Source organism: Heloderma suspectum, chromosome 7 (genome assembly GCF_057233095.1).
Source record: "Heloderma suspectum isolate Gila_16-S chromosome 7, 16-S_ref, whole genome shotgun sequence".
Classification (NCBI taxonomy): Eukaryota; Metazoa; Chordata; class Lepidosauria; order Squamata; family Helodermatidae; genus Heloderma; species Heloderma suspectum.
Genome location: NC_139464.1, coordinates 4,185,818 through 4,211,931, shown reverse-complemented (window position 1 = coordinate 4,211,931; position 26,114 = coordinate 4,185,818). Strand labels below are relative to the sequence as shown.

Below are 26,114 nucleotides of genomic sequence, written 5' to 3'. Positions count from 1 at the left end.
TTGAAAGATGGTTTGTGCGGGGGCGGGGGAGAGAAATGTTTGTTTGCTTTACCACTGGAGTGATACAGATGGCCATCTAAAGGGGCCCTGATAGGACCAACTGCCAGGGTCTGCATTGACCTAGCTGCGCCCCTGAGCTGATGGTAGGGTGCTAGGTCGCATTCTAGGGGGCTAAAGGGGTGGTGGGCAGCCAGGGGTGTGTGTTGCCTCTGCTGTGTATATGTGGGGAGAAGTTGCCAGTTTGCTTTTTATGGAGTGTGTTAGCTGATTTGTTTCTTTTCTTTTGGTGTGTTATTTTACCTGGGTTGTGTATGTGTGTTTTGTTTGGTTTGTGGGGGTGTCTGTAGGGGTGTGTGGTGTGACTGTGCTTCGCCCATGTGCGTGTATCTCTGAGCATCACCAGTTATCCTTCTGTGAAACAGGTATTTCGTTGTGCTTTGTAGGGGCAAATATGTGATTTGGTGCTTGGGGTTCAGCCCCCACCTTGGCCTCGTGCACAGCTCCTCAGCCAAGTTACTTATTTCTGAGCCAGTTTGCCTCCTGGGAAATGGGTGTTTTGTGAGCGGCCATGGCCCACCACGGCAGCCGTTTTGTGAATAGCCCGGACCCCCACCCCACCCCACCCACTCTGCATGGCAGCCATGTTTGGGAGCTCTCAAATCCCAAGTGTGCCCACCAGCCCAAACTGTTGGATTAAACTGTTGCCTTTCATCAGGACCAGAGTCCGGTGAAAAGCACAGGCGGGGGCAGCCGTCACGTCCGCGTGCCCCCCGATCGCTCCCGGGCAGGGCGCTGCGGTGGCTTCCCCTTCTCGGCCGGGCAGTCATGGCGCTCGCCGGCCTGCGCGCGTTGCCTGCCCTGGCCCGCTCAGAGAGCCGCAGAAGCCGCCCCCTAGAGGCCTGGCGTGCGACAGACACCGCAGCGGCTGCCCCTGCAGGGCCTGTCAGGCCCCGCGGCCATTTTTAGAGGCCCTCCGTTCGGCCTTCCCGCCACTCCCTTCCTGGTTCCGGAGATCTCCAGACGCGGGACAGGCTGCTCCATGGGTACGGTACCTGTTTCTCCTCTGCGTTCTCAGGCTGCCCTGGGCGTCTCCAATTTGGACTCGGAGACACCCCACCACCGTTGCACACGCAGCAGGCCCAGCCCTGAGCCTTCGACCTCCGCTCAAGAGTCACGCCAAGGCCTAGCAAAGAAAGCAGGCCTCGGCCTAGCCCGGGGGTTTCCGAGGCACTTTAAGGGTGAAAGCCCCTTCACCACCCACAGGGGCTGGGCCAGGTAGCCCCAGACCACTAGGCCCAGGCCATTGCCATGGCAACTAGGCCCAGGAAACCTGTTCTAGCACAGCATGACTGGCAAGGTAGCCCCCCTCCCCACACCCCACCAATCTGACATCCCCCCTGAAGTACCCGTTCCCACCCCCCTCCGCTCACCCAGTGGCTACCCTTGGGCTTCATGCCGCAAAGGTGACTGGGGTTGCCCCCAGCTCCGGGCCAAAAGGAACGACCTTCCTAGTACCCAACATGACCCTCCAGGTCAACTCAGCTGTAACAGCCTTTGCTCTACCCAATTTTTTCCTGCCTGTCAGTATCTGCCCCGGCTATGGTTGCCAACTTTTTTTTTTACTGCCCCGTGCTCCTGTGCTTTTAATAATAGCTTGATCTGCAGACATCCCCCCCGCCCCACTATGGAAAAGAAAAGATTTTTGCACGTCCAGCCACTTAACAGGCTCCCCTGTCCTGGTCACTTGCCAAACCTCAGGCCCCAAACCACACTGTGGTCCCAAAAGGCACCTACAAGATAGCTCAGCACAACTGTACACCTTTTCGCAGAGTTGGTTGAAATGGGGTAAAAGGGGATTCTCTGCTCCGCTCATAAGAAGAGCCCTGCTGGATCAGACCCAGGGTCCATCTAGTCCAGCATTTGGTTCCCACAGCGGCCGACCAGCTGCTCACAGGAAACCCACAAGCAGGACACAAGTGCAACAGCACCCATGTTCTAGCCCATGTTCCCCTGCAACTGGTGTACCTAGGCAGACTGCCTCTGATACTGGTGGTAGCATAGAGGCATCAGGACTAGTAGCCGTTGATAGCCTTAACCTCCATTTGAAAGGTTACCGGGTGAAAGTGGGTGGGCAGCAACTCATCTTTATTGGGGTGTTTTACAAACAGTGGGGTTTGGGGTGTCAAGCGCAATCCTTGGGTTACATTCCACTCAGCCCTGCTGTTGCCATATGCCTCTGGCCACACCAAAAGGTGCCTCATCCTTTCCAGGAGCCTCTTGCTCAGCACTCTGCTCTCCCCCCCCCCCCATTAACCACGCAGCTCTGCCTTCACTCAGTGTTCCTGGAGTCACCAACTCCACCACACTGACCAATTCAGGGAGTCCTTACCCATCTCCATCCAGTTCCATCCCAGCAGTGGGTCACTCTTCCATCATGCACCCCTCCCAAAGAGAGGCAGCCTCCCCCGTGCTCTGCTTTGGGGGTGGGGGAGTTGATCTTGGTGGTGATGGGGACCACATACATAGTAAAAGGGCTTATCATCATTGCCATACAGCGGTAAGTGGTTGAATTATAGAGTTTTTCAAGGAGACACAAAGCTGTGAGAGTGAGAGTGACCAGGTGCAGTTGAAGCACTCTAGAATTCCTTTCCAATGCAGAAAGGCTTAATGGTGCAGGATAACAAACTCCAAATAACCTGAGATAATCCTGACTTTGCAGTCGAGTGGTGTTGTTGGATGTATATACAAAATGAGAAATAGACCAGCTTTAGCAGCCTTTTGCCATTTTCTTACATTTTTACTACTGTGGCTTAGATTTCTCTGCCTCAGTAGGGATATGACGCTGGGTTTCATGGCTCTAGTCTGGTACTCTAACCACTAGACAACACTGCTTTTTTCAGTCTGCAGGGGCTTCTAGTTAGTTTCCAGGTTTATTTCAAGGTGCTGGTTATTCCCTATAATGCTGAATAAATCCCAGTTCGAAATTGGTAAAAAAAAAAGTCTGTTAAAATGTATTTTGACTTTGGTGTGTCTGTGCTGTTATTTGACACCCTCCCCGCAGTTAGTGGGATTTCCCCGATTAATACAAGTGTGGATAAACATAAGAATTGCTTTGATGGACAGGATCACCACAGGCCCATCTAGTCCAGTTTTCTGTTTCCAAAAGCAGCCAGCCAGACACTCTTGGCAAATTCATAACTGTCTCCTGTTCTTTGTCCTCCCAGTACCTGGTACTTGCTTTGCCTGCTTAGATATTTTATTATATTAAGTGGTATACAAGTATTACAAAGAAACCAGTAAATAAATAATATGTAATACTGCCTCTGGACTTGGAGGCTCCGTTTAGTTATCGTTGTAAATAGATGGATAGACATACTTCCTTTTGTCAGTTCTGAATCTATTGCCAGTCAATCACATTGGATGAATTTCCCTGTATCTAGACTGAAACTTAATCCAAACATGACGCAAGTACTTTGGGTGGGGGAAATTTCCTGATCTGGATTGAGGGATTTATCTGGCACTAGACATGGTTGCACTCCCCTACAAGAAGGAAGTTAGTAGCTTAGGGTCCTTCTGGACTTGTCACTGACTGTGGAAGCCCAGGTGACAGTGCCAAGTCACAGTGCCTTTTCTCAACTATGGTTGGTACCAAAATAAAGGCAGCCTTTATGGGCTGTGGGCATATGTGGCAATTTGATAAACTCTCCTGGGCACGACCACAAAATGGCTGCCGTGGGAGGCATGGCAAAGGACAAGCAACTTGCCCAAAAGACTGAGTACAAGCCAAAGGTGGGGTCTGAGCCCCAAGACACTGAACAACTCCTTTGAATTCACAGTCTTCAGCACCAACAGAAACCTATTTCACAGCAATCCCAGCTGTCAGTGTGAAAATGTGGTATTAAAATTTTTTATAAAAGTGGGAGGGGTAGGGCATCTTGGCAGGCACCAAGAAATGTGTCTGAGGGCACATGGGTGCCCACGGGTACCATGTTGCCTCCCCCTGCCCTAATTACATCCAGACCGGACTGCTGGACTGCACTCTGTGTGGGGCTGGCTTTGAAGATGACGCGGAAGATTCAGCTTATACAGGATGTGGCTGCCCAAGTCCTCGTTGAGGCTACATGGTCAGATCATGTTACGCCAGCCCTGTACCAGCTGTACTGGTTGCAAGTGCATTTCTGGACCCGATTCAAAGTGCTAGTTTTGACCTTAAAGCCCTAAATGGTTTGGGTCCAGGTTATTTGAAGGGCCACCTACACCTCTATGTACCTGCCCGTGTTTAAGATCATCTTCAGAGGCTCTGTTCACTGGGCCGCCACCAGAATCAGTAAGGTTGGCCGGCGGTTGAAAGTGGGCCTTCTCTGTGGTGGCTCTCTGGAATTTTCTCCTGAGAGAGAGACGGCTGGCCTCATCTGGGGCTTTTTAAGAGGGCATTGGAGCTCATCTAAATGAGTAGGCCAGGTTCTGCCTCATGACTTGTCTGGAACATGGTTAGAAAGTAAGTATATTCCCCGTTTCAAAGGCCCTGCCTTCTCACCCTCACACCCCTCTTGCCCCGTCCAGCTCAGATGCGTTCTCTGAAGGATGAGTTTGATGCACTAGAAGATGAGAAGGATGTCGAGGTAGACCATCTTCAGCAGGAGCTGCAGGAAGCCAACGAGGAGATCCACAGCCTGCGCTTGGATGCTGAGGAGGCTGCGGCCTTGCACGAGAACGAGGTTGCAGGGCTGCAGGAGGAGATTTGCCGGCTGAAAGCAGAGCTGGAGCGTGTGCAGCATGTCCGCAACGAGTATGACATGGAGATCACTGCCCTGCGCGCCGAGATCAGCATGAAGCAGGGACCAGGCACCGGAGACAGCCAGCCCCCTCCGGAGGTGCACACTGTGTCGCACTTTGACGAACGGCTTTCCAGTGCTTCAGACGAGGTGCTCAGGCTCCGAGGTACTTTGGTCCTCTTTATGCAGTCAGTCATCCTGGGGTAGCACCCTTGGACTCCCTCTTGCCTGTGATTTGTTGAAATGACCAATGGGTGAAAAGGAGGCTGAAAGCAGCCTTCCCCAACCTGGGGCTCTTTGGATGTGTTGGGCTACAACTGCCATTATCCTCTGGCTGGGGACAGTGGGAATTTCAGTCCAACCCATCTGAAGGGCACCAGGATCGGGGGAGATTGAGCTAAAATGTGCTGAAAAAGTCAACAACCCAGGCCCAGGGCTCTTACCTCGCTCCTCTTCCATAATTTCCAGAGGGGTAGCTGTGTCAGTTTGCTGCAGGAAAAGCAATACAGAGGGTGCTTCCAGGTGAGGCTTTTAGCATGCAATCGCCCTGCCTCTTTCATGGGATTTTACCGGGGTTCCAGGTGATGACGTCTCCAATGTGTACCTCGCATGTTTTCCCATTGCTTCTTCCGTCTTTTTTTCTTTCCAGAAAACAACCACTTAAGGAGGAAAAGATGGAATAGCTGTGTGAGGCCTTTTGATTGGTTGCTCTAGGAGCCCTCTGTATGGAAGCAATGGTTGCCTTGTGGCATCTTAAAGGCTAACAAATTTATTATGGCATAAGCTTTGTGGTCGCTTTCTTCCATAAGTGCTCCTGTAACCAAAAGCAGGTGGGAGGAGGTCAGAGTTCCCTCCCTTACCCCACCTGGTGCCCTCCAGATGCACGGAACGATTTCCCTCATCCCCAGCCAGCAGGTCCATTATAGCCAAGACACCTGGAGGGCACCAGCTGGGGGAAGGCTGCCCTAGAGAAATCCCCTGACATGTAATGGATGCAAGCTGTGGGAGGTAGCCTGGTGGATGGTCTTTGTGTTCGCATTTTAAACTGGGGACAGGGGACTCTTTGACATCTTGTAGCCTTCCCCAACCTGGTGCCCTCCGGAGGTGTTGGACTACAATTCTCCATGCCCCAGCCAGCATTGTGTCGTGTTCTTGCAGGGAATGCAAAGTGCTGCCTTTAGAGCAGCTGCGAAGAATCCTATACGTTTTTAAGGTTTTTAAAGGGAAGCCACCCATCATCATGTAACTGGTTTCTTGTACGGTGATCCTCTGCATTTGTACTCAGAAATAAGTCCCAGCATGTTCAATAATAGGGCTTACGCCCAAGTCAGCGTGTGTAGGATGCTGTATAGGATTCTGAACCCAACTGGGTCCAGTGGGACTTACCATCAGGTTAGAGTGCATAGCAGTCTTCCCTGACCTGGGTCCCTCTAGAGCAGGAGTAGGCAATCTGGTGCTCTCCACATGTTTTGGACTATAACACTGATAAGCCCTGATTACTGGCAATGCTGGGTGAGGCTAATGGGAGTTCTGGTCCAAAACGTCTGGAGGGCACCAGATTGCCTACCCCTGCTCTAGGTGCTTTGGATTACAACTCCCATCAGCCACAACCAGCATGGCCAATGGTCAGGGCTGCTGGGAGTTGCAGTCCAAGATGTCTGGTTGAGGAAGGTTGGGGTATAGGAGTCAGGCTACATTTTCCACACACCCCTGCCCCACTGGTCTCCGACACTGTAGATGCTGCTCATTGTTCCCTCTCTTCTATCCAAGAAGCACCAACTACTTTTCCAGCAAAGGCAGCACAGAGGGCTCTCCAGAGGGCGAGAGGGTTCAAGCCCCGCACACACCGCCACTCAGCCAGCAGAGTGCTCCCCCTGCAGGAAGTGCGTCCTCAGCTTTCGTCTTCAAAGCAAAAGCAAAAGAACTTCAGGCTGCAGGAACTGTTTGATGCCCGCCTCTCAGTTGGGCTTTGCAGAGCACAGATCCAACAGTCTAAGCCTAAGCAGCTTTTGTTCCATGACTTGAGTCATCCAGGTTGGATGTATCTTGAAATCTCTGGAGCTGCATGCGCAGCTATAGCACCGGGGAAAGGGCTTAGAACTTGCTCTCAGCGAATGGCGCTGTGTTTCACCTGCGTTTGTGTGCTTTGCAGAGGAGCTCAGCACCTTGCGAGAGCAGTACCAGGACCTCAGTGACGAGTACCAGATCTTGCAGAAAAGCAACAGGACAATGGTCCATCAGCTGGAGAGACTTGAGGCCATAAAGTATAGGTGAGTCTCAATGTTTGGGGCTTGTGTGGGTGTCACTTGGGTTGCATCAGGGCTGGACGAGACAGAGTCATTCTGGACGGGAGAGGGATGCCTCCCTCAGCCGGCTGCCCTCCAGGTGGCTTGGACTGCAGTTCAGGCTGGGAATGATGGGAGTTGCAGGCCAACACATCTGGAGAGCAGCCGGTTGGGGGAGCCTGCAAAAGACTGTTCTACCTTCAGAAAATAGGAAGGGGGAAAGTCACATGGACACACAGAGCTCCCTCATACTGTCCATCCATCCTAATATTGTCTCCCCAACCTGCTACCTTCCAGATTTGTTGGATTACAACTCCCATCATCCTCTACCAGCATGGCCATGGCATGAGAGTTGTAGTCCAAAACATCTGGAGGGCAACAGGTTGGGAAGGCTGTTCTACTCTGGCTTGCAGAGGGTCTCCAGAGTCTCAAAGCCAGTCTAGACCAGGGATGCTGGAGAAATTCGAGATGGACTAAAATGAGCTCGGATTTCTAAGCATCCGACCTGTGGAATCTGCTGCGGAATGACCCCCTCAGGCTGTGTGGAGTCTGTGGACTTTCGGATGAGTTTTTTTCTTTCCCGAAATTTGCACATATAAATTTGTAGGAAAATACGCAAGTTTCTGCTGAGGAATGTTGAATGGAATGGGGGACGATATGCTAAATGTTACATACTTAGGTAAATTATGTAAATACTTATGTAATTATTTGCGTATTTTTCTGCATGATGGAAAAAAAATATTCGCATCCTTCTGTGAGCGGACAACGGAACAAAAGGCACCTGACAATCCGCAAAACACAGACAGAGCGGATTTTACACAGTCCATACATCTGTAGTCTAGACGTGACATTAAATTCATCATCTTCACATTTAACATGCCCATTTTTAAAACAATGCAAATAACATCTGGTGCGTGTGTGGGAGTGCTGATAAGGATTTTCCTCAGTGCCACTGCAGGGGAGGAAAGGATTAATTCCCCCCTCTGCCTGCAGGAATCCAAACAATTATGAGCCTCTGCCCAACAGATTGCTTTTTTAAAAATGGGCATGTTAAAGGCAAAGGCACATTTAACATCATGCCTAGGTGGGCCCTCAGTTCAAGCTCTTCTCTTGCCCTGCTGCGTGGATTCTTTTAACTGGGGATGCCAGATATTGAAGCTGCAGGGAAGCATGCGCTCTGCTATCGGGCCTTTGACCCTCCCACCAGGCAAATGGGTCCGTGGTGAAGAAGCGAGACAAACCAACTCTGGTGGTCATCAAGGGGGCTGAAGTTCCTTGTACTCATAGGCAGGGAAGTGATGTTAAGAAAACAAACCTGGGATGACAACTGTGAAATGAAGAGCTCTGAATCCTGAATGTCCATAGGAGCTGTACCAACCTATGGGCTTGCCCTGGCCCATAGAAGTTCCCAATCTGGCCTCCAGAGGGTTGGGCACCATCTGTGGGCCCCTCCCCATGTCCTGTCCCCTGACCTGGAGGCAACAGAGTGCTTGAGAAGGCGGCAGTGGGGAGAAGAATCCCTTTGTTAACTCCAGTTGCAAGTGGGAGATGACAAGGGGACCCCTTCTTTGTGTACTGCTCATGTCCCAGTTGGGCAAGGAGGATGTCATGGGCAGGGCTTCAGGGTGGGGCCCTGCCCTCTTCACACCATCTGGCCCACCAGCTTGGTCTGGGGGGATAATTTGGTCCCTGGACCAATATTGGGGGACTTCAATGTATGTTCAGAGGCTGTCCTCATGGGGGCATCTTGGGACTTCATGGAGACCATGGTTTCCGGGGAGCTGTACGCTATTCCAACTGAGCCCACCCATGTAGCCAGTCATGTGCTAGACCTTGTGTTGGTTTCTGGAGAAGCGGGGAGTGATCTGGAAGTCGGGGGTATATTCAGCACCCCCTTGTCATGGTCAGATCTGGTGACGTTGGACTTCTTGGTTCCACAACCCCTTTGCAGGGGTGGAGGACCCATTAAAATGGTCTGCCCCAGGCGTCTTATGGATCCAAATGGATTCCTGAACGCGCTTGGGGATTCCCTGGAGCACGCAAATGGCCACTCGGTTGAGATCCTGGTGGGTGGCTGGAATGCCGCAATCATTGGGGCATTAGATCGTGTGGCTCTGAAATGCCCACTCCCCCTGAACAGGGCTTAGACTGCACCATGGTTCAATCCGCGCTTATGAGCTCTGAAACAGGAGGTGAGACGTTTAGAAGGCCAGTGGTGGAAGCCTCACTCCAAAGACAATCAGACACTGGCTAGAGTTGTAACTTCAGCCCATCATGTGGCGATGAAGGCAGCAAAAAAAGGGATATTATGCTGCCTCTATCGCGTCTGCAGAGTGCTGTCCCAGGAGGCTGTTCCAAGTGGTCCGGATCCTGGTTGGTCCAGTTGCTGCGGAACCGCTGGAGCATTGCAAGGCCTCCTGTGAAGCCTTGGCAAGGCACTTTGCAGATAAAATTGATCGGATCAGGAGTATTATTCCGTGCACTGTGGATACAGTTAGTGATCGAGAGGCAGCCTGTGGCAAACCGGTTTTGTGGGATCGGTTCCAGCTTCTTCCTTCTGATGAAGTGGACAAGGGCTTTCACCTGTAAAGCTGACCATCTGCTTGCTTTATCCTTGCCCATCTTGGCTCATTATGAGCTGCAGAGAGAGTTTGGGTGAGGGGATCAGGGCAGTGGTGAACGCCTCCCTTGAGGAGGGAGTGATGCCATCAGCCCTCAAGGGGCAGTGATAAGACCGCTCTTAAAAAAGCCCTCCTTGGATCCCCAAGTTTTGAACAACTTTCGCCCAGTCTCAAATCTGCCATTTTGGGGCTAGATGATTGAGCGGGTGGTGGCGATGCAGTTGAAGGCACACTTGGAAGAAGCCGATTATCTAGATCCATTTCAGTCGGGCTTCAGGCCTGGGCATGGGACAGAAATGGCCTTGGTCGCCTTGGTGGATGACATGAGGAGGGCTCTGGATAGGGGCGAATGCTCCTTCCTTGTTCTCCTGACCTCAGCGGCTTTTGATACCATTGACCACGGTATCCTCCTGGACCACCTGGAGGGGTTGGGCATTGGAGAGACTGTATTGCGGTGGTTCCGGTCCTTCCTCTCCAGCAGGTACCAGAGGGTAGCACTGGGAGAGGAGGTTTCGGACCCATGCCCGCTCACTTGTGGGGTGCCACAGGGTTCCATCCTCTTCCCGATGCTATTTAACATCTATGTGAAGCCGCTGGGGGCTATCATCAGGAGGTTTGGGGTGCAGTGTCATCAATATGCGGATGACACGCAGCTCTACCTCTCATTCACATCCTCATCAAGGTTGGCCGTAGAATCCCTGTCCAAATGTCCGGAGACAGTGAGTGGCTGGATGGGGAGGAATAAGGTGAAGCTGAACCCTGACAAGACCGAGGTACTTTTGGTGAGAGACAAGAGGAGGTTGGGGGATGTTGACCTGGTGTTGAATGGGGTATGAATACCCTTGAAAGAGCAGGTCCGCAGTTTGGGAGTCATTTTAGACTCCCAGCTGTCCATGGAGGCTCAGGTGTCAGCTGTGAGCCGGACAGCGCTGTACCAACTCCATCTGATACGGCGGCTGCACCCCTGCCTTCCCAACCGTCTGCTCCCATCGATAGTACATGCCCTGGTCTCCTCTCGTCTAGACTACTGTAATGCACTCTATGTGGGGTTACCCTTGAAGATGGTTGGGAAGCTGCAGCTGGTACAGAACGTGGCAGCTTGCCTGATTAAAGGCAGCCACCGGCATGATCACATCACTCTGGTACTGAAGGAGTTGCACTGGCTACCAGATGTTTTCTGGGCCAAATTCAAGGTGTTGGTTTTGACCTTTAAAATCCTATATGGTTCCGGCCCAGCCTATCTCAAGGAGTGCCTCCAGCAACACCAGACAGGCTGCTCAACAAGATCAGCCTCGGATGGCCTTCTCTCTGTCCCATCAGCCAGGACAGCTAAGCTGGTAAGGATGAGGGAGAGGGCCTTCTCTGTGGTAGCCCCCACTCTGTGCAACTCCCTCCCTAGGGAACTCCGCCATGCCCCCTCTTTAATGAGCTTCCGTTGTGCATTAAAAACGTGGTTGTTCAGGCAGGCATTTGGGGTGGGTTAGGGTATTTTTAGAATATGATGTTTTAATGTTTAATGTTACTGTTTTAGATTGTTTGTACAATCTAAAACAATTATTGTACAATCTAAAACAATTAGATTTAGATACAATTGCCCAGAGTGGCTGGGTGACCAGCCAGATGGGCCATTAAGAAATGTAATTAATTAATTAATTAATTAATTAATTAAATATAGGTTCTCCACCCCTGCTGTATAAGTTGTGGGAGCAAAGAGCCTCACTAGGTTCAAAATGGGATTGGATGATTTAGGAAACGGGTTGAGCCTTTTCCCTCCTCCTGAGATCCCAGGCTTTCTTTGCTCCTTGGGTGTCAGGCACTGGCATGACTTGGAGGCAGGCTGTGAGGGGTGGGGGATAATGGCAGATTAATGTTCTCAAACTGGGCTCAAACTGGCCCCTGGAGGTATGTGTGTGTGTTTTGGGATACTAGCTAGGGGTGGAAACCATTTTGCTTGTCTCATTTTCAGGTAGCACAAAAAATGTGCAGAATGGGGTATGGGGTGCAGAATTCACTTTCTTGAGAATCTAAGCTTTCCTTATTTAAATTTTTATTTTTAAGAGCAAGTTTCTAGCCCTCAAGGATACAAAGCTGAAATCTCAGAAGCCAGAGAGGTAGCTAAACAAAATTTCCACTAGTTAGGGCAAAATTTCCTTGCGTAGCTCCTTGTTTTCCCCTCCACCATGACTAGCAAAACAAGAATAAATTATATAAAACATTGTAGAAACATGGCAGAATAAATTGTGCAAAAAAAGAAAAATTATGTAAGCTTGCTTAATTCAACTCCCATCAGCCCCAGCTAACATGGCCAATGGTCAGGAACACTGGGAGTTGTAGCCCAAAACATCTGGAGGGCAACAGGTTGGGGAAGGCTGAGTTGCATCATATACACAGGTTGCAAGATTGAGCTTTTCTCAGTGGAGAACTTCAGTTTGTTAAAATGCAGGATACATGTGAGGGTAGGGACATGTGAAGCTGCCTTAGAGCATTGGTCCATCTAGCCCAGTCAGTCTGCTGTGACTTGCAGCAGCTTCTCTGGGGTCTCCAGGCATCTCTGAAGCTGCCTTCTACTAAGTGAGATCCAACCAGTCTGCATTGAGCAGGGGGTTAGATTAGATAAGCTCCTTCCAACTGTGAGGTTCTGTGGATGCTCTGTGAGAGTCTGGTAGTGCCCACCCTGACTGGCAGCAGCAGATTTTCCAAGACAAAGCAGTTCCTGACATGTCCTATATTTATTTATTTATTGAATTTATTAATCGCCCATCTGACTGGTCACCCAGCCACTCTGGGCGATGTACAACCCACCATAAAACAATTTAAAACAATAAAATTTTACCATAATTTTTTTTTTTTAAATACCCTAACCCACCCCAAATGCCTGCCTGAACAACCACGTTTTTAATGCACGACGGAAGCTCATTAAAGAGGGGGCATGACGGAGTTCCCTAGGGAGGGAGTTCCACAGAGTGGGGGCCACCACAGAGAAGGCCCTCTCCCTCGTCCCCACCAGTCTAGCTGTCCTGGCTGATGGGACAGAGAGAAGGCCATCTGAGGCTGATCTTGTTAAGCGGCCTGTCTGGTGTTGCTGGAGGCGCTCCTTGAGATAGGCTGGGCCGGAACCATATAGGGTTTTAAAGGTCAAATCCTGAATCTTTCTCCCTCACATCTACGTATCCTGTATCACCCCTCTTCCCTAAGCAGTTTTGCATCCATCTCCCTCTCAGTGCATTTCCCCCTGACAGATCCAGAAGCAAGTTGGATAATTCACCGTCCCTAGACTTTGATGTGGAGTGGAGCACAGACCGCCGCTGTTCCATAAGGCGAAACACCCTCCACTCAACCGGCAGCGTCTCCTTCAAGTCCGTGGAGATCGTGGGCACGGCCTGCGACTATGAAGATGACAGGATGGAAAAGCTGATGGAAGAAAGTGCATGTGAAGTGCGGGACCAGCTGAAGAGGGTGGAGGAGGAGGAGGAAGAGGAGGAGGTGGAGCTGGACCAGGCCCAAGTATTATTTTTTATTTCAATTTATTTAAAATTATGTTTAGGCCCCCATAAAGGTGGCACCTTCTTAAGGTCGCCTGGTATGGGGTGCCATCGAGAGCTCTCACACTCCCTGGGGAAGTGGCTCAGGGCTCTGCTGCACCACCAACCTCAGCTGTTTTTAAACTGTTTTCCTCCAAGGAACCTGGGAAGGGCTGCCCTGTGAAGGGTCAGGGGAATTCTAACAGCTCATTCAGCACTCTCATTAAGGGCATGATCTGTGAATCAGGATGTCCTGAATTCAAAGCCCAGTTATTATTTATAGCCGGGGTGCAAAAAGCATGGGCTATGAGGCCCCAGCAGCCCCCCAAGTCTTGCCTAGCAACCCTGCCATCCCCAGGGATCCGTTTCTGACTGCATATGATGGTTAATTTGTGGGGCGCATGTGTGGCTCATTTGGTTCTAGGAACACTCTCAGAAGAGGGTTTCTCTGGCAGGAACCCTACAGCCCTCCAAAAGCATCTTCCAGATTGTCTCTGGAAGACAGTCTGCCACAGGCTGACTGCAGTTGCCGGCACTTGCGGCTCCTGCTTCCACCAGGAGGCAAAGCAAAATGCAGCTTTCCAAACTGAGAGAAAGGCGTAAAGAAAGAAAGAAAAATAAAACGGGATAAAAAACATAGATGATAACAAAGATAAGGGATGGAATGACTAAGGCCATCTTCACACAGAGCTTTTATCCTGCTATTGAGATTGATTACTCACAGACGTTTGTGGGTCCTTTAGATGATGCCGTCAACCTCCAGGGCGTCTCCCACACTAAATGACCTTTATTCCATTGTCGAAAAGATCAGAGATAATGAGCTATCAAATTACAGCGCTTGAGTTCTGCTGGAGTTCCCTCATGAAAAAGGAAAACCCGCAATAAGAGGAGCTAGACCACAGCGCCATCTAGCAGCTCTATATTGAAACATATGGAAGACTCAGATAAGGGGGAAAGGGGGGGAAAGGAAGCACGTGTAAAGGGAGTCCATTGTGATCCTGCATTTAAAATGGAAGCAGAAAGCCCCGTTTTAAATGCGGGATTTTAGGCTGGTGTAGAAATGCTCTCAGAGTAAAGAACTTTTCAAATGAAATGCAAACTGCTAATTAGAGTTAAAGGTGGAGGGATGCTAATGAAAAAGTATATTTGCAAACTGAATTTTAATCCAGACCCTGCGTGTCGCTGGGCATGCTCCATTTTCATGTGTGGCCCCCAGTAGATCCCAACAGCTGATGTGGCCCCCACCCGAAAAAGGTTGAGCACCCCTGATTTCTAGAGTCCCTACTGAGCAGTGCCAGCTCCAGGTTTCTGAGGGCCCTTGGACAAGACACTCCATAAGCCCTCCTCCTGTTTCTCATCATGGTTCCTGCTTGCTTGCTTGACAAGCAGAGATCCAGGGAGCAAGGAGGCCGCGGCATCTCCTGCTCCTCCGTCTCCTGAGCACCATTGTCTGGGCCAGAGCAAGAGGCAGGGGAATAAGCAGCTTGCCATGGGGAAGAGGAGGAGCAACTCCAGGAAGTTCTTGTCAGTGGCCCCTTGCTGGGGTGCGAGTCCTTGGCAATTGCCCAGCCATGCCTACCCTTGACGCCAGCCCTGCCGCTGGGACTAGGTTCCTCCATCAGAGATAAGACAGGGACCTTGGCTCAGGCTCACAATCAAAGTAGGGCAAGATCCACAAAGGGGGTGGGGAAGGGGAACAGAGAGAAAAGGCAACTGTGTGGGATTGACTGGAGGAGAATGCCAGTGTGAAGAGGTGAGTTTAGAATACTGCAGCAGAAGGAGCCCAATGGAAGTTGGGAGCTAGCGAGTTCTGATGGCAGGAAGCAGCAACGGGAGAATGGGTGGACAGAGGAGGGGCATATGGAAGAAAGGGGGACCAGAGGACCAAAGAACACAAGGGGCAGAGAGGGTAGAGAGGGGAGCAGATGTGGGGAGGGAAAGTTTAAACAGCATATGAGATGAAGGCAGGAACAGAAAAAAGGAGGAATAACCTGGTCACAGTGATGAACAGAACGGATGAGGCAAGTTGCAGGCTTCAGGATGGAGGGGGAGATGGTTGGGAGAAGAGGCAGGAAGGCCAATGCAAAAGTCAATGGGAGAGATAATGAGAGGATGGACAAGATGTTGGGTTGCAGCAAAAGGGAGAGAGGGGCAAATTTATATATTACCAAGGTAAGAACAAGAGGTGGTGTGAAATTGGGTGGAGGTATGGGGAGAAAGAAAGTGTAACAGTGAGGTTATGAGACTGAGGGGTGAAGAAACCATATAATTGCCTAGCACAAAGAGGGGAAGAGGAGAATAGGCAGAAGCTCAGTTTTATCCAAGTTGTTACTTTCTTCAAAAATGAGAAATCATCCAGGAGGAAATAGCAGAGAAATCCTAGATAAGCAAGGAGGACTAAGGTCAGGTGAAGAACAGTAGAGCTGAGGGTCTCCAACACAGAAACAATACTTGAGATCAGAAGAGCTAATCATAGATAGAGCCAAGAGGGATCAATGAAACTTGTGGAATGCTGACAGATAGTGGAAAGGGAAGAAAGAGAACAGAAATGTAGAAAGAGCAATGAAATAATTGTGATGGCAAGAAAAAGTCAAGGACCCTGGAGGATCATAGAAGATCAAATCTGGTTGAATGAGCAGATTGCAAACTATGCTGCTAGGGATTGAGGAGATAAATCCAAGATACATTTAAGGAGAAAGGATAACATTCAGGAACTTTAGAAAGAAAAGGAAGGAAAGAGAGATGACAATAATCAGCAAGTTGAAGGGGCTCGCTCAAGGGAAAGATGTTGTTGCCATTAGAAATTGGAAAAGGGCAGGCTTAAAACAGGAAGGAAACAAACCCCAGGCAGAAGGAGGGCTTAAAGATGTGAGGCAGAGAAGGTAAGGTAAATCAGATCTGTTGATCTCAGAAAGAATAAAGGAACATGGTGAAAAGAGAAAGGAGTAGTAGCAGAGGAGACCCGAGAGGAGAGGTTCCTCTGTGTCAGAAAGATGGGCCAAGGAATGTTTATGATGGGGACTGCCTGATGCTGACCCTCTGTGACTTCTTCTTGTCCTGGCAGTGCAAGCAAGCCCCGTGCAACCTGCATGAAACGGAGAGCAAGGACCAGCCCAGCTACAATGACTGGGAAAATAGGGAAAGTGAGCTAAAGGTGGGAGAAACTGCAAGAGCAGGGGAGAAAGATGGAATTGAGGTATGAACATTTTGTTGATAACGAATTGGGCAAAAGCCCTAGGAGAAGGAAGAGGTGTTCTTCAGTGACCCCAACCTGCTGCCCTCCAGATGTGTTGGATGCAACTCCCATCATTCACAGCCAGCATCGCCCATGACTGGGCTGGCTGGGGATGATGGAAGTTGCAGCCCAGAGTACCAGCTTGGGGGCGACTGGAGAGTACCAGCTTGGGGGCGGCTGGACTAAGGTGATAATGAGCACTTCTTGACGCTGACCCTCTGTGGCTTCTTCTCACCCCGGCAGTACCACGAATCCCAGCACAATCTGCGCGAAACAGAGAGCAAGGACCAGACCAGCCACACTGAGTGGGAAGAGCTGCATGAGGAGCTGCGTCTGTGCAAGGAGGAGATCCGGAGGCTCAATGGCAACATCCCGCCTGGTGGACGGGTAATCCCACAGAGCGGTTCGGCCTGGGGCGGGAGGCGGCGTAGGCTGCTCATCTCAGCAGGCAGCTGGCAGGGGGACTTGGGTGGCCATTTCACCACAGCTACAATCCTGGGCAACCCTACTGGAACAGGTGTCCTGTTGAACCGAGCAGGACGCACTTCTGCGTGAGTGCACACAGGGTCGGGCCACAAGAGTTGGGCAAGGGTAGTCCAGATCAATTGGTCTCGGTGTCATCACACTGGTTGAACAGGGGGACAGGAAGAAGCCCAGAACAAAAGCTTGAAGGGGGTGAGCTGCTGGTCCAGGAGCAGAGTGCCATGAAGTCCAGAGGGCCCAGGGAGCGGGAGGGCCTACAGTCAGGGCCAGAAATATTGGAACAAGGATAACTGTTTTGGCAGTTGGCCTCTGTACACCACCACATTGAAGTTGAAAGGAAACACACCCACATGGGAGCGAAGTCAGGACTTCCAGCTGTAATTAAAGGGGTTTGACAAAAGTGGGGCACTAACCATTCAGGAAGGACAGCCAGTGGCATACACACACACCCATCGTTGGGGGCTCCTAAGTAATGGAACGAATGGCTGACAAGCAGCTGCATGGCCAGGGGTGGCCTGTTTCCTGGGTACCCCATGACCAAGCAAGCAGAGAAAAGGCCTGGAGATGGTTCTTAGTGTTACATTTGCATTTGGTAGCTGTTCACTGGAACTCCCCACATGAGGTCCAAAGAGCTGTCCATGTGAGTGAAGGAGGCCATCATTAGGCTGAGGAAACAACATAAACCCAACAGAAAGATAGCAAAAACAGTGGGAGTGGCCAACACAACAGTTTGGAACATCCTGAAAAAGAAGGAATCACCTGGCAAGCTCAGCAACAGCAAAAGGCCTGGAAGACCACAGAAGACAACTAAAGTGGATGACTGCAGAATGCTGCTCATAGTGAAGAGGAACCCTTTCACAACATCTAGCCAGGTCAAAAATGCTCTTGCGGAGGTAGGCATGTCATTGTCAACATCTGCAGTCAAGAGACGGCTTTATGAATGTAAATACAGAGGCTTCACAACAAGGTGCAAACCACTGGTAACGCTCAAGAACAGACAGGCCAGATTAGCCTTTGCCAGCAAATACCTGAAAAAGTCTGCCCAGTTCTGGAATAAGATTCTTTGGACTGATGAAACCAAGATTAACTTGTGCCAGAATGATGGGAAAAGTATGGAGAAGGAAAGGAACAGCTCATGATCCAAAGCATACCACCTCATCGGTCAAACATGGTGGAGGCAGTGTTATGGCCTGGGCATGTATGGCTGCCAATGGTACCGGGTCACTGGTGTTTATTGATGACCTGACTGCTGCTAAAAGCAGCAGCATGAATTCTGAAGTGCATAGGGCTATACTTTCTGCTCATATTCAGCCAAATGCTGCCAAACTGACAGGACACCTCTTCATATTGCAGATGGATAATGACCCAAAACATACAGCAAAAGCTACCCAAGAGTTTCTCAAGGCAAAGAAGTGGGATGTTCTCCAATGGCCAAGTCAGTCACCTGATCTCAACCCAACAGAGCATGCTTCTCACTTACTGAAGACAAGACTGAAGGCAGAAAGACCCACAAACAAGCAGCAGCTGAAAGCAACTGCAGTGAAGGCCTGGCAAAGCATCTTGAGGGAGGAAACTCAGCATTTGGTCATGTCCATGGGTTCCAGACTTCAGGCAGTCATTGACAGCAAATGATTTTCATCCAGGTATTAAAGGTGATCCTTAAGTTTGAAATGATGTTGGTTTGTTCCATTACTTATGAGCCACCAATGATGGGGGCGTGTGTATGTCACTGGCTGTCCTTCCTGAATGGTTAGTGCCCCACTTTTGTCACACCCCTTGAATTACAGCTGAAAGTCCTGACTTCGCTCTCATGTGAGTGTGTTTCCTTTCAACTTCAATGTGGTGGTGTACAGAGGCCAACTGCCAAAACAGTTATCCTTGTTCCAATATTTCTGGCCCTGACTGTATTAGATGGCCAGTCACTGAAAGACCTAGAAGTGGGGATGAGCTACAGTTTCCCATAGAATGACCTACAGATCTGTGCACGGTGCACTCTTGTGTAGTTTATTTGCGCTGCTTGCAAAATGCATGATCCCTTTATGACATTTGCTGCCACAAGGCGTGGCTGTGGCAGCTACCTCAGGTGGCTTTAGAAGGGGAGTAGGCAAATCCACGGAGGACCAAAGGTCTGTCGCTGGCTACTGGTGATGAAGGCTTCGTGGAGCCTGGATGTTTAGGAGCAGCCTGCCTCGGAATGCCACTTGCTGAGGAGCAGAGACAGGAGAGCTCTGTTGCCTTCAAGTCCCACTTGTGAGCTCCCCAAAAACATCTAGTGGGCAGGTCTGATCTAGCAGGCCCTATCCTGCATTCTTGAAATCAAAAAGGAAGATGTGACATGAAAGTAGGGAATATCGCTGTATCTTTAAACATTTGGAAAGCTTCTGTTTTCCCGATATATGGAAATTGAATACCCACTATCTACTGAGTGCCTAGTGTCTCCCTCTTGTGGCAGGAAGGGGAATAGGAGCCAGGGCGAAGATGTCCCAAGGCTGCTTCAGAGATGACATTAAAAGCTCCCAGACGAGCTTTTAAAACAGATCATGTGCATGCTGCCGCATGGAGGTATTACATGAGGGTACGCCATGCATGCAGCCGTTCTGGAGCTGGACCTGTGAATCTAGGATCCTGCTTGGAAACACTGCAGTCGCTACAAGATGTTTTCATGTAGGGGCACTTCTGTGATTGCTCCCAAACATGGTCCGAAAGAATCCTGGGGCATTTTCATATCCTGAGGGTGCTGGGAATTCCCTGTCGGCATCTTCCCAGAACTACAACACCCAAATTCTGTAGTTGGGAGTCATAGCACATAAGCAGGTTTGAAAATGGTCTCAGTTTATAGCATGGGTGTGTCCTAACTTGGAGAGCCCCTCCCCTAAATTTGCAACCGATGAGAGACCCTGTGATTTAATCTCTCTCTCTCTTTTTTCTCCTTCCCCGCCTCGGCTCATCTCCCTTTTGTGGCATTTGTGGCATCACCTCCACACTCCATTCCACGCTTCCCCCCTCCCAGGTCCCACATTCACCTGACCCTCCCACGATCTCACTCCCTCTCATAGGACTGGTTGTTATAGTGGCTCTGCTCTGGTGCTGGTGGGCCGAGACCTCTTCCTAATCCTGATCAGGTATTGATATCTGCTTCTTCCGCTGGGCTGTGCTTTGCCTTGGCCACTTGCATGCCAGACTTCTCCTATCCTCTCCCCAACTTTTGTTGCTTTCTGTCCACCTCTTGCAGTCACGTCCTCCCTGCTCCTGTGATCTTTCACCCCGCCCCCCAATCTCCTCCTGCCTCACCCCTTCCCACAATTATTACTTGTAGACGGTTGCATTAACTTCCTGGCTGAGGCAGAGGCAGGGCAGGGATGAGCCAATTTCTAAAAGCAATGAAGTGTGTGGATGGGTTGGGTACCTTCTGTACTGTCCTTACAGGTGACAGAGCCTCCTTCGGGTACTGCGCTTGCCAGCCTACCTGTCAGTTAACGCCCGGAATCGCCCTCCTACCGGGATCAAGTGACAGCATCTGAAAACCTCACTGGATGCATTCCAGAGCATCTCTGACCCCCTGCATTCTGAACTGTGCCCCAGACTGGCCCTCCCTATCTGCCCTGGGAGCTAAGAACTACCCATTTAACTGTATTTAAAATATTTATATTCTGCTTTTCAGGCCTAGGCTAACAGAACCGATGTTAAAAACAGCAGGTTAGATCCTATAGAAATCAAAGGGATTTAACTTAAGTCATGACTAATTTGTCCCATTGATTTCACTAGAACGTAAGTTCAAGTAACCTAGTTTGGATCCAACCCAATATATAAAATAAAAAATCAGCATCCTGATTAAAAAACAAAACAAAACAATATTATATTTCTTTAAATGTAACAAATGCACCTGTTTTAAATATACATGCTTTTTCATCTCGTTAGCAGAGGAAAATGTTTACTGTTGAAGAGGGTCAGTGTATTCGTAGCCGTTATTGCTATAGAGCAGGTGTGATTAAGCATGTCTCCCCCATTTTTTCATCCCATATGGGGCATTCCTCCCCTCCCTGCCTCTAGGGCTTGCTATTTCTTAAGTAGAGCTTTTGAATGCTGCACTGAAATGAAGTTATAAGTGCCACCTGCTGAGTGCTGTGGAAATAATTATACCATGCACTTAAATGGCCTTTAATGTGGTTCAGTTATGCTTAATGCACTTTGAATGACATCAGAGAGGTTGGCCAGTAATGGGCAAATTGCTCTGGAGGAAGCATCAGTATTTCCCAGGGTCCTTGAAGCTTTGCAGGAAGGAAGGGATTCTTCCATTATGTGCATCATTCTGTGATGCAGAGGGGCTGCCCCTATTATTACCACCTGTGGGGTTCTTGACACTTCTTAGTGGGTTCTAGAATTCTGTTTATTTAAAATAAATCTACTTTCACAACCAGATTGATCTTAAATGCAGCAGATTTGCACATGTAGTTAATCTGCATGTTTTATTCTGGTTTCAAAATGTGGGAGTTGTGGTGGCAATGGGGGGTGGGATAATTTTCACATTTGGAAACTAGTATTTTGGGAATAGCAGGGGAGGGTTGAAAGCATAGAATGCTGAAGCAGAACAAATGAGTAGAAGCCGCAGTTCAGGGGCCATGAAGAGGAGCGAAGGGTGAAGGAGACCTGCTTCCTAGCTCTTGCAAATCCCGCTCAGGCCCTGTCTGGGTTGTAGCTTCAGCAGAAACCTTTGGACAGACTATTCTCTACTACTGTGGGGACCAGGGAGTTGTGCATGTGGTGTGTTGTTTGTTTTCCAGGTGCTTCAGATTCCTCTAATTAGCTTCCAGAACTAGAGACAGATGTTGAATAGCACAGAGTTGGGCCCAATACAGTTTCCTTTGGGGCTGGCTGGCTGGCTGTATGGTGCTATGCTGGGGTGACCAGATGCAACAGAGGTGGAACAGGATCCTAGAGCAGCAGGGGGAGTGTTGTGGGTAAGGGACCGAGTTGGAAATCAGGACAATCCAAATCTCACCTTGGCCATTTGGTGTTAGGTAACATCCTTTCTTAGCCTGTCTCTGACCCAGTTTATATGTAATGGCAAATGATGGGTTAATTAACCCATGATTGCCCCAAACAACCCAGAGTGCCTGGGTTCGGACATCACAAGAGCAACCTATGATTGGGGCAATCGTAGGTTGTAAAACAAAAGCAGGCGTGAGGAGCACACTGGAGGCAGCACTCTCGCTTTGCCTGTGCCCAGCAAATTTTGGGTTAATTAACCAGCAACACACACACCCTCTCTCAGCTTCCTACCCGTTAGGAATAATACTGACCTACCTTTGTAAAGATCACAACAGGATAATATATATGATAATTTAAACTCTGTACTGTTTGAAGATTGGTACTTCTTTGCCTTCAACAGCTGGTTAGTTCTCTTCCCCCTGATTCTCAAAGGCAGCTGAACCCTGCCCTCTGTTGCCGATATTGGTCAGTGTAGGGTTGGCTTGTGCCTGGGTCTTGTTTCAAGGCCATGTTTGAGGTCAGGGACGAGTTGTCCCCCCCACTGATTGATGATTCTGAGGGCCTGTAGCATGTGGCTTGATTCGCTTGCCTGAGACCTCTGGAGCTGTTTGCTTTGGAGACAGCTTTTTGTGGGCCACCCATGGGATATGGGTGGTACAGGCTGATGGGTCCGTGGATGCCCCTCCTTTCAGAAAGGAGGTTGAAACAGACTGTCCTTGGTCCCTTCCTTCTGTTCATCTCTCTTGAAAGTTTCTTTAAGTCCTTTGGGAAAGCCCATAATAATGACCCCTGTTTTCAAGAAAGCAGCATTTGCCTCTAGAACTGCTTGCCCGCAGCTCCCAGGCTCTGCGTAAAATACACGGTGAGGGAGAGAAGGGAGACCTTCTCTGCCACCCAGCAGTACCCAAAAGCTCCCACCGTCTCCTTCCACGCTCCTTCCCCCTTGAGGCACAAGGGGATTAACCCTTTGCTCCCCATGCCGTTTTCCTTGCTTAAAATTGCTCCCTCCTCCCAAAGCTGCTATTAGCCCTGCGGGGGAAACATACAGGTATCCTATAGGTTGTGTTTATCATGTTTTAGTTTTTGTTGTCCACACAGAGAGCTTTGGATATTGGATAGGATGGAAATCCTATCCAGTGACATACCCTTGGTCCTGATCCAGTCTGAGCCCTCCAGCAGCCACCAGCAGCACTTTGTGAAACTGCAGGAGATCCCTTATCACAGAGCCCACATCACATCTAGTTTTGTCCTCAGTCTCTTCAGGAGCATGCAGAACATAATTTAAATGCATGCAAATTTAAAATAGCTCCTTGTGGATAGGTAGGAGACAAACCAGTAGGGAGTTGAATGGCAGTTAGGTTGTGGCCTTAGGGCTGGTTCATGTGATGGATCTTGACCTGGTGGTTTCATAATAGAAGCTTCCCTGTGTTGGTGCATTGATCTTGTGCATAACCTGTCTTAAACCAATAATTTATTGGCCCAAAACAGTAGGTGCCATATCAGTCATGAGGGCGGGAGGCAGAGAAGATGTAGATCCTTGACAACGTTTAAAGGGTCACACGCAGATGTATCTAAGATTGAATCCAAGATAGCTTAGGGCCACGTGCAGAAGTATCTAAGAAAAAGGTACAGAAAGAGATTACAACAAGTTGGTATATCTCTTTTTATACCTCTGTCATCGCTATAGACAACGACACAGGTCAAGCAGCCGTAGGAGCAAAAGGATTTATGCCTTTTCATGGTGCAGAGACCCACTGAATTGTTCAGAACAATAGGCATTGCCTGAGTTGAACCAGTGGGGTTGCCCAAGGAGACACGTGTCCCATCCGCCCGCCCTGCCCTCCGGCATTGGCACCCAGGAGGTCATTTCAAAGGTCTTCCTGTAGATGAGTCACATTTTGGATGCGTAACTTCATAGCGTTGTATTTCTCTGGTGCCAGAAGTGCTCCAATGGCTTCTTGTACATGGGCTCGGTCATCCTGAGATCAGTCCTGCAAGACAGGCCTCATCTTGCAGGCGGGGAGCCAAGTCTGAGAAAGGCTGGCCTGGGCAAGGCTGCCCGGTGAGTTGGTGGCTGAGGTGAGATTTGAACTGGGAAACGCCTGGTTTCAAAAGCCATCCCCTAACCAAAATGCTTGGCCGGTCTCATGGTACTGGAGGCATGTCACCGCACAGCAAAAGACCAATTCCTCACACCCAAGTTGTGCGCTCTTATGGGTTTCCTATCTTACAGATGAGAAATCGAGGCAGAGAGAGAAAGAGAGAGAGAGAGACTCGCTCAAGGCCTGTGTTTGTGTATGTGTGCACATATGTGGGAAGATCAGTTGCTCAGTTTGCATGAATCCACTGGAGAAGAACTTTCTCAACCTGTTCTAACTAAAATGGGAAGGCCCCCTTCTGATTAAACGCCACCATCTTTTCAGGAGCACAGCTATGGTTAAAGAAATAACTTCACAATGCACTTCAATGGCTGTTAATGTGGTTCAGTTAACTCTAATGCACAGAGGGGAATGGAGCGGAGAGGATTTCAGGACTCCATCATTGACCCCGGTCTCTCTCCCCACCCCACCCCCACTTTCATGCAGGTTCCAGTTGGAGGAATGAAGCCCTTTGCTTTGTTTGTCGCGTTGGCCGGGGGCTTGCTTCTGTACCCATGGCTGAAAAGATTCAGCAGCAGTTAGATGTCGGCCGGAGGAGATTGCCTGCCTGCCCTGCCCCCTTGCAGAGAGGACCACATATTATTATTTTATTTCATTATTTAATCAATAAATCCTTTAGACCGCTTACCATGTCTAAAAAGGTATATATAGCGGTTTACCATAGAAAAAATATAATACAAACCAGTTAAAAGATTTAAAATTGGAACAGCAAACAAACTGGGCAGCAGAATCAATCACGAAAGCTCTGGGTGAAGAGATGAGTCCAGCTGGCATCTAGGACATGTCACAGTTGGCACCTCCTGCATACCAAGGGGGAGGGAACAGCGCAAGGTGGGCACCACCACAGAGAAGGCCTGTTTCCGGGTTGCCGCCAGATGGCAATCTGCTGGCTGTGGTTCAGCCAGCAAGTCCTCCTTTGTTGATTTATTGATCATCTTAGTGATTGTAAGGGACTATATTGGGGAAGGTGATCCGCCTGGTAACTCGGCCCCAAGCTGTTCAGGGCTTCGTATGCCAGCAACAAGACCTTGACCCTGGCTCGGTAGCCAATAGGGAGCTAGCGCAGTTGCTTCCACACCGGTGTCATACCTGCACGGCCAGGCACCCCACTCAGCATCCTGGCTGCTGCATTCCGCACCAGCTGCAGCTTCCAGGCCACGCACAACGGCAGCCCCATTTCAAGTGCATTGCAGTAATCTAAACATGAGGTTACCGGTGCATGAACTGCAGTGGCCCAGCTGCCCCTGCCCAGGAAGGGGCACAGTTGGCACACCAACCGAAGCTGGTACTAGGTGCTCCTCTCCACAGACCTCACGTTTAATGACAGCAATAAAACCAGGAGCACCCCAAACCATGCGCTTGTTCTTTCTGAGGGAGTGCAAGCCGCCTAGGGCAGGCAAGTCCCCCAGTTCCCATACCCAGGAGCCAGCCACCCATAGAGTCTCTGTCTTGCCAGGATCCAGTCTCAGTTTCTTGGCCTTCGTCCAAGCTATCACTGCATCCAGGCTCCGGTTCAGAACATGCATGGCCGCTCCCGATTCAGAAACAGAGCTGGGCGTCACCCCAGATCTCATGACCACCTCCAGCAGCTTCATATAGATGACAAATAGCACTGGGGACAAGACGGCGCCCTGCAGTATCCCACAGCACAGCTGCCAGGGTGCCATTGCATGGTCACCCAGTGCTACTTTCTGGAACTGTCCCCACAAATAGAGGTGGTGGTTGTTGTTCAGTCGTTCAGTCGTGTCTGACTCTTCGTGACCCCATGGACCATAGCACGCCAGGCCTTCCTGTCCTGCGCTCTTTCCCGGAGTGTGCTCAAGTTCATATTCATTGCATCAGTGATGCTATCTAGCCATCTCATTCTCTGCCGTCCCGTTCTCCTTTTGTCTTCAGTCTTTCCCAGCATCAGGGTCTTTTCCAGAGAGTTTTCTCTTCGCATTAGGTGGCCAAAATATTGGAGCTTCAGCTTCAGTATCTGTCCTTCCAATGAGCATTCAGGGTTGATTTCCTTTAGTATGGACTGATTTGACCTCCTTGCAGTCC

General features: G+C 49.8%; 1 protein-coding gene across 5 annotated transcripts in view; it reads left to right on the top strand.

Annotated features, from left to right (window-relative positions):
- Positions 1–25,626, top strand: part of CCDC136 (coiled-coil domain containing 136) — a 44,260-nt gene extending 18,634 nt beyond the window's left edge. The window contains exons 4-10 of one of the 5 annotated variants that reach the window (XM_084808909.1): positions 4,564–4,941; positions 6,928–7,045; positions 12,903–13,185; positions 16,267–16,398; positions 16,681–16,824; positions 19,931–20,042; positions 24,495–24,694. In XM_084808909.1, coding sequence (XP_084665035.1) covers positions 4,564–4,941; positions 6,928–7,045; positions 12,903–13,185; positions 16,267–16,398; positions 16,681–16,824; positions 19,931–20,032 — 1,157 coding nt within the window. In that variant the 3' untranslated portion in view covers positions 20,033–20,042; positions 24,495–24,694. Of the gene's footprint in view, positions 1–4,563; positions 4,942–6,927; positions 7,046–12,902; positions 13,186–16,266; positions 16,399–16,680; positions 16,825–19,930; positions 20,043–24,494 lie in introns of all 5 variants that reach the window. The other 4 variants (XM_084808914.1, XM_084808911.1, XM_084808913.1 and 1 more) reach the window with 4 other exon arrangements.
- The last annotated feature ends 488 nt before the right edge of the window (positions 25,627–26,114 follow it).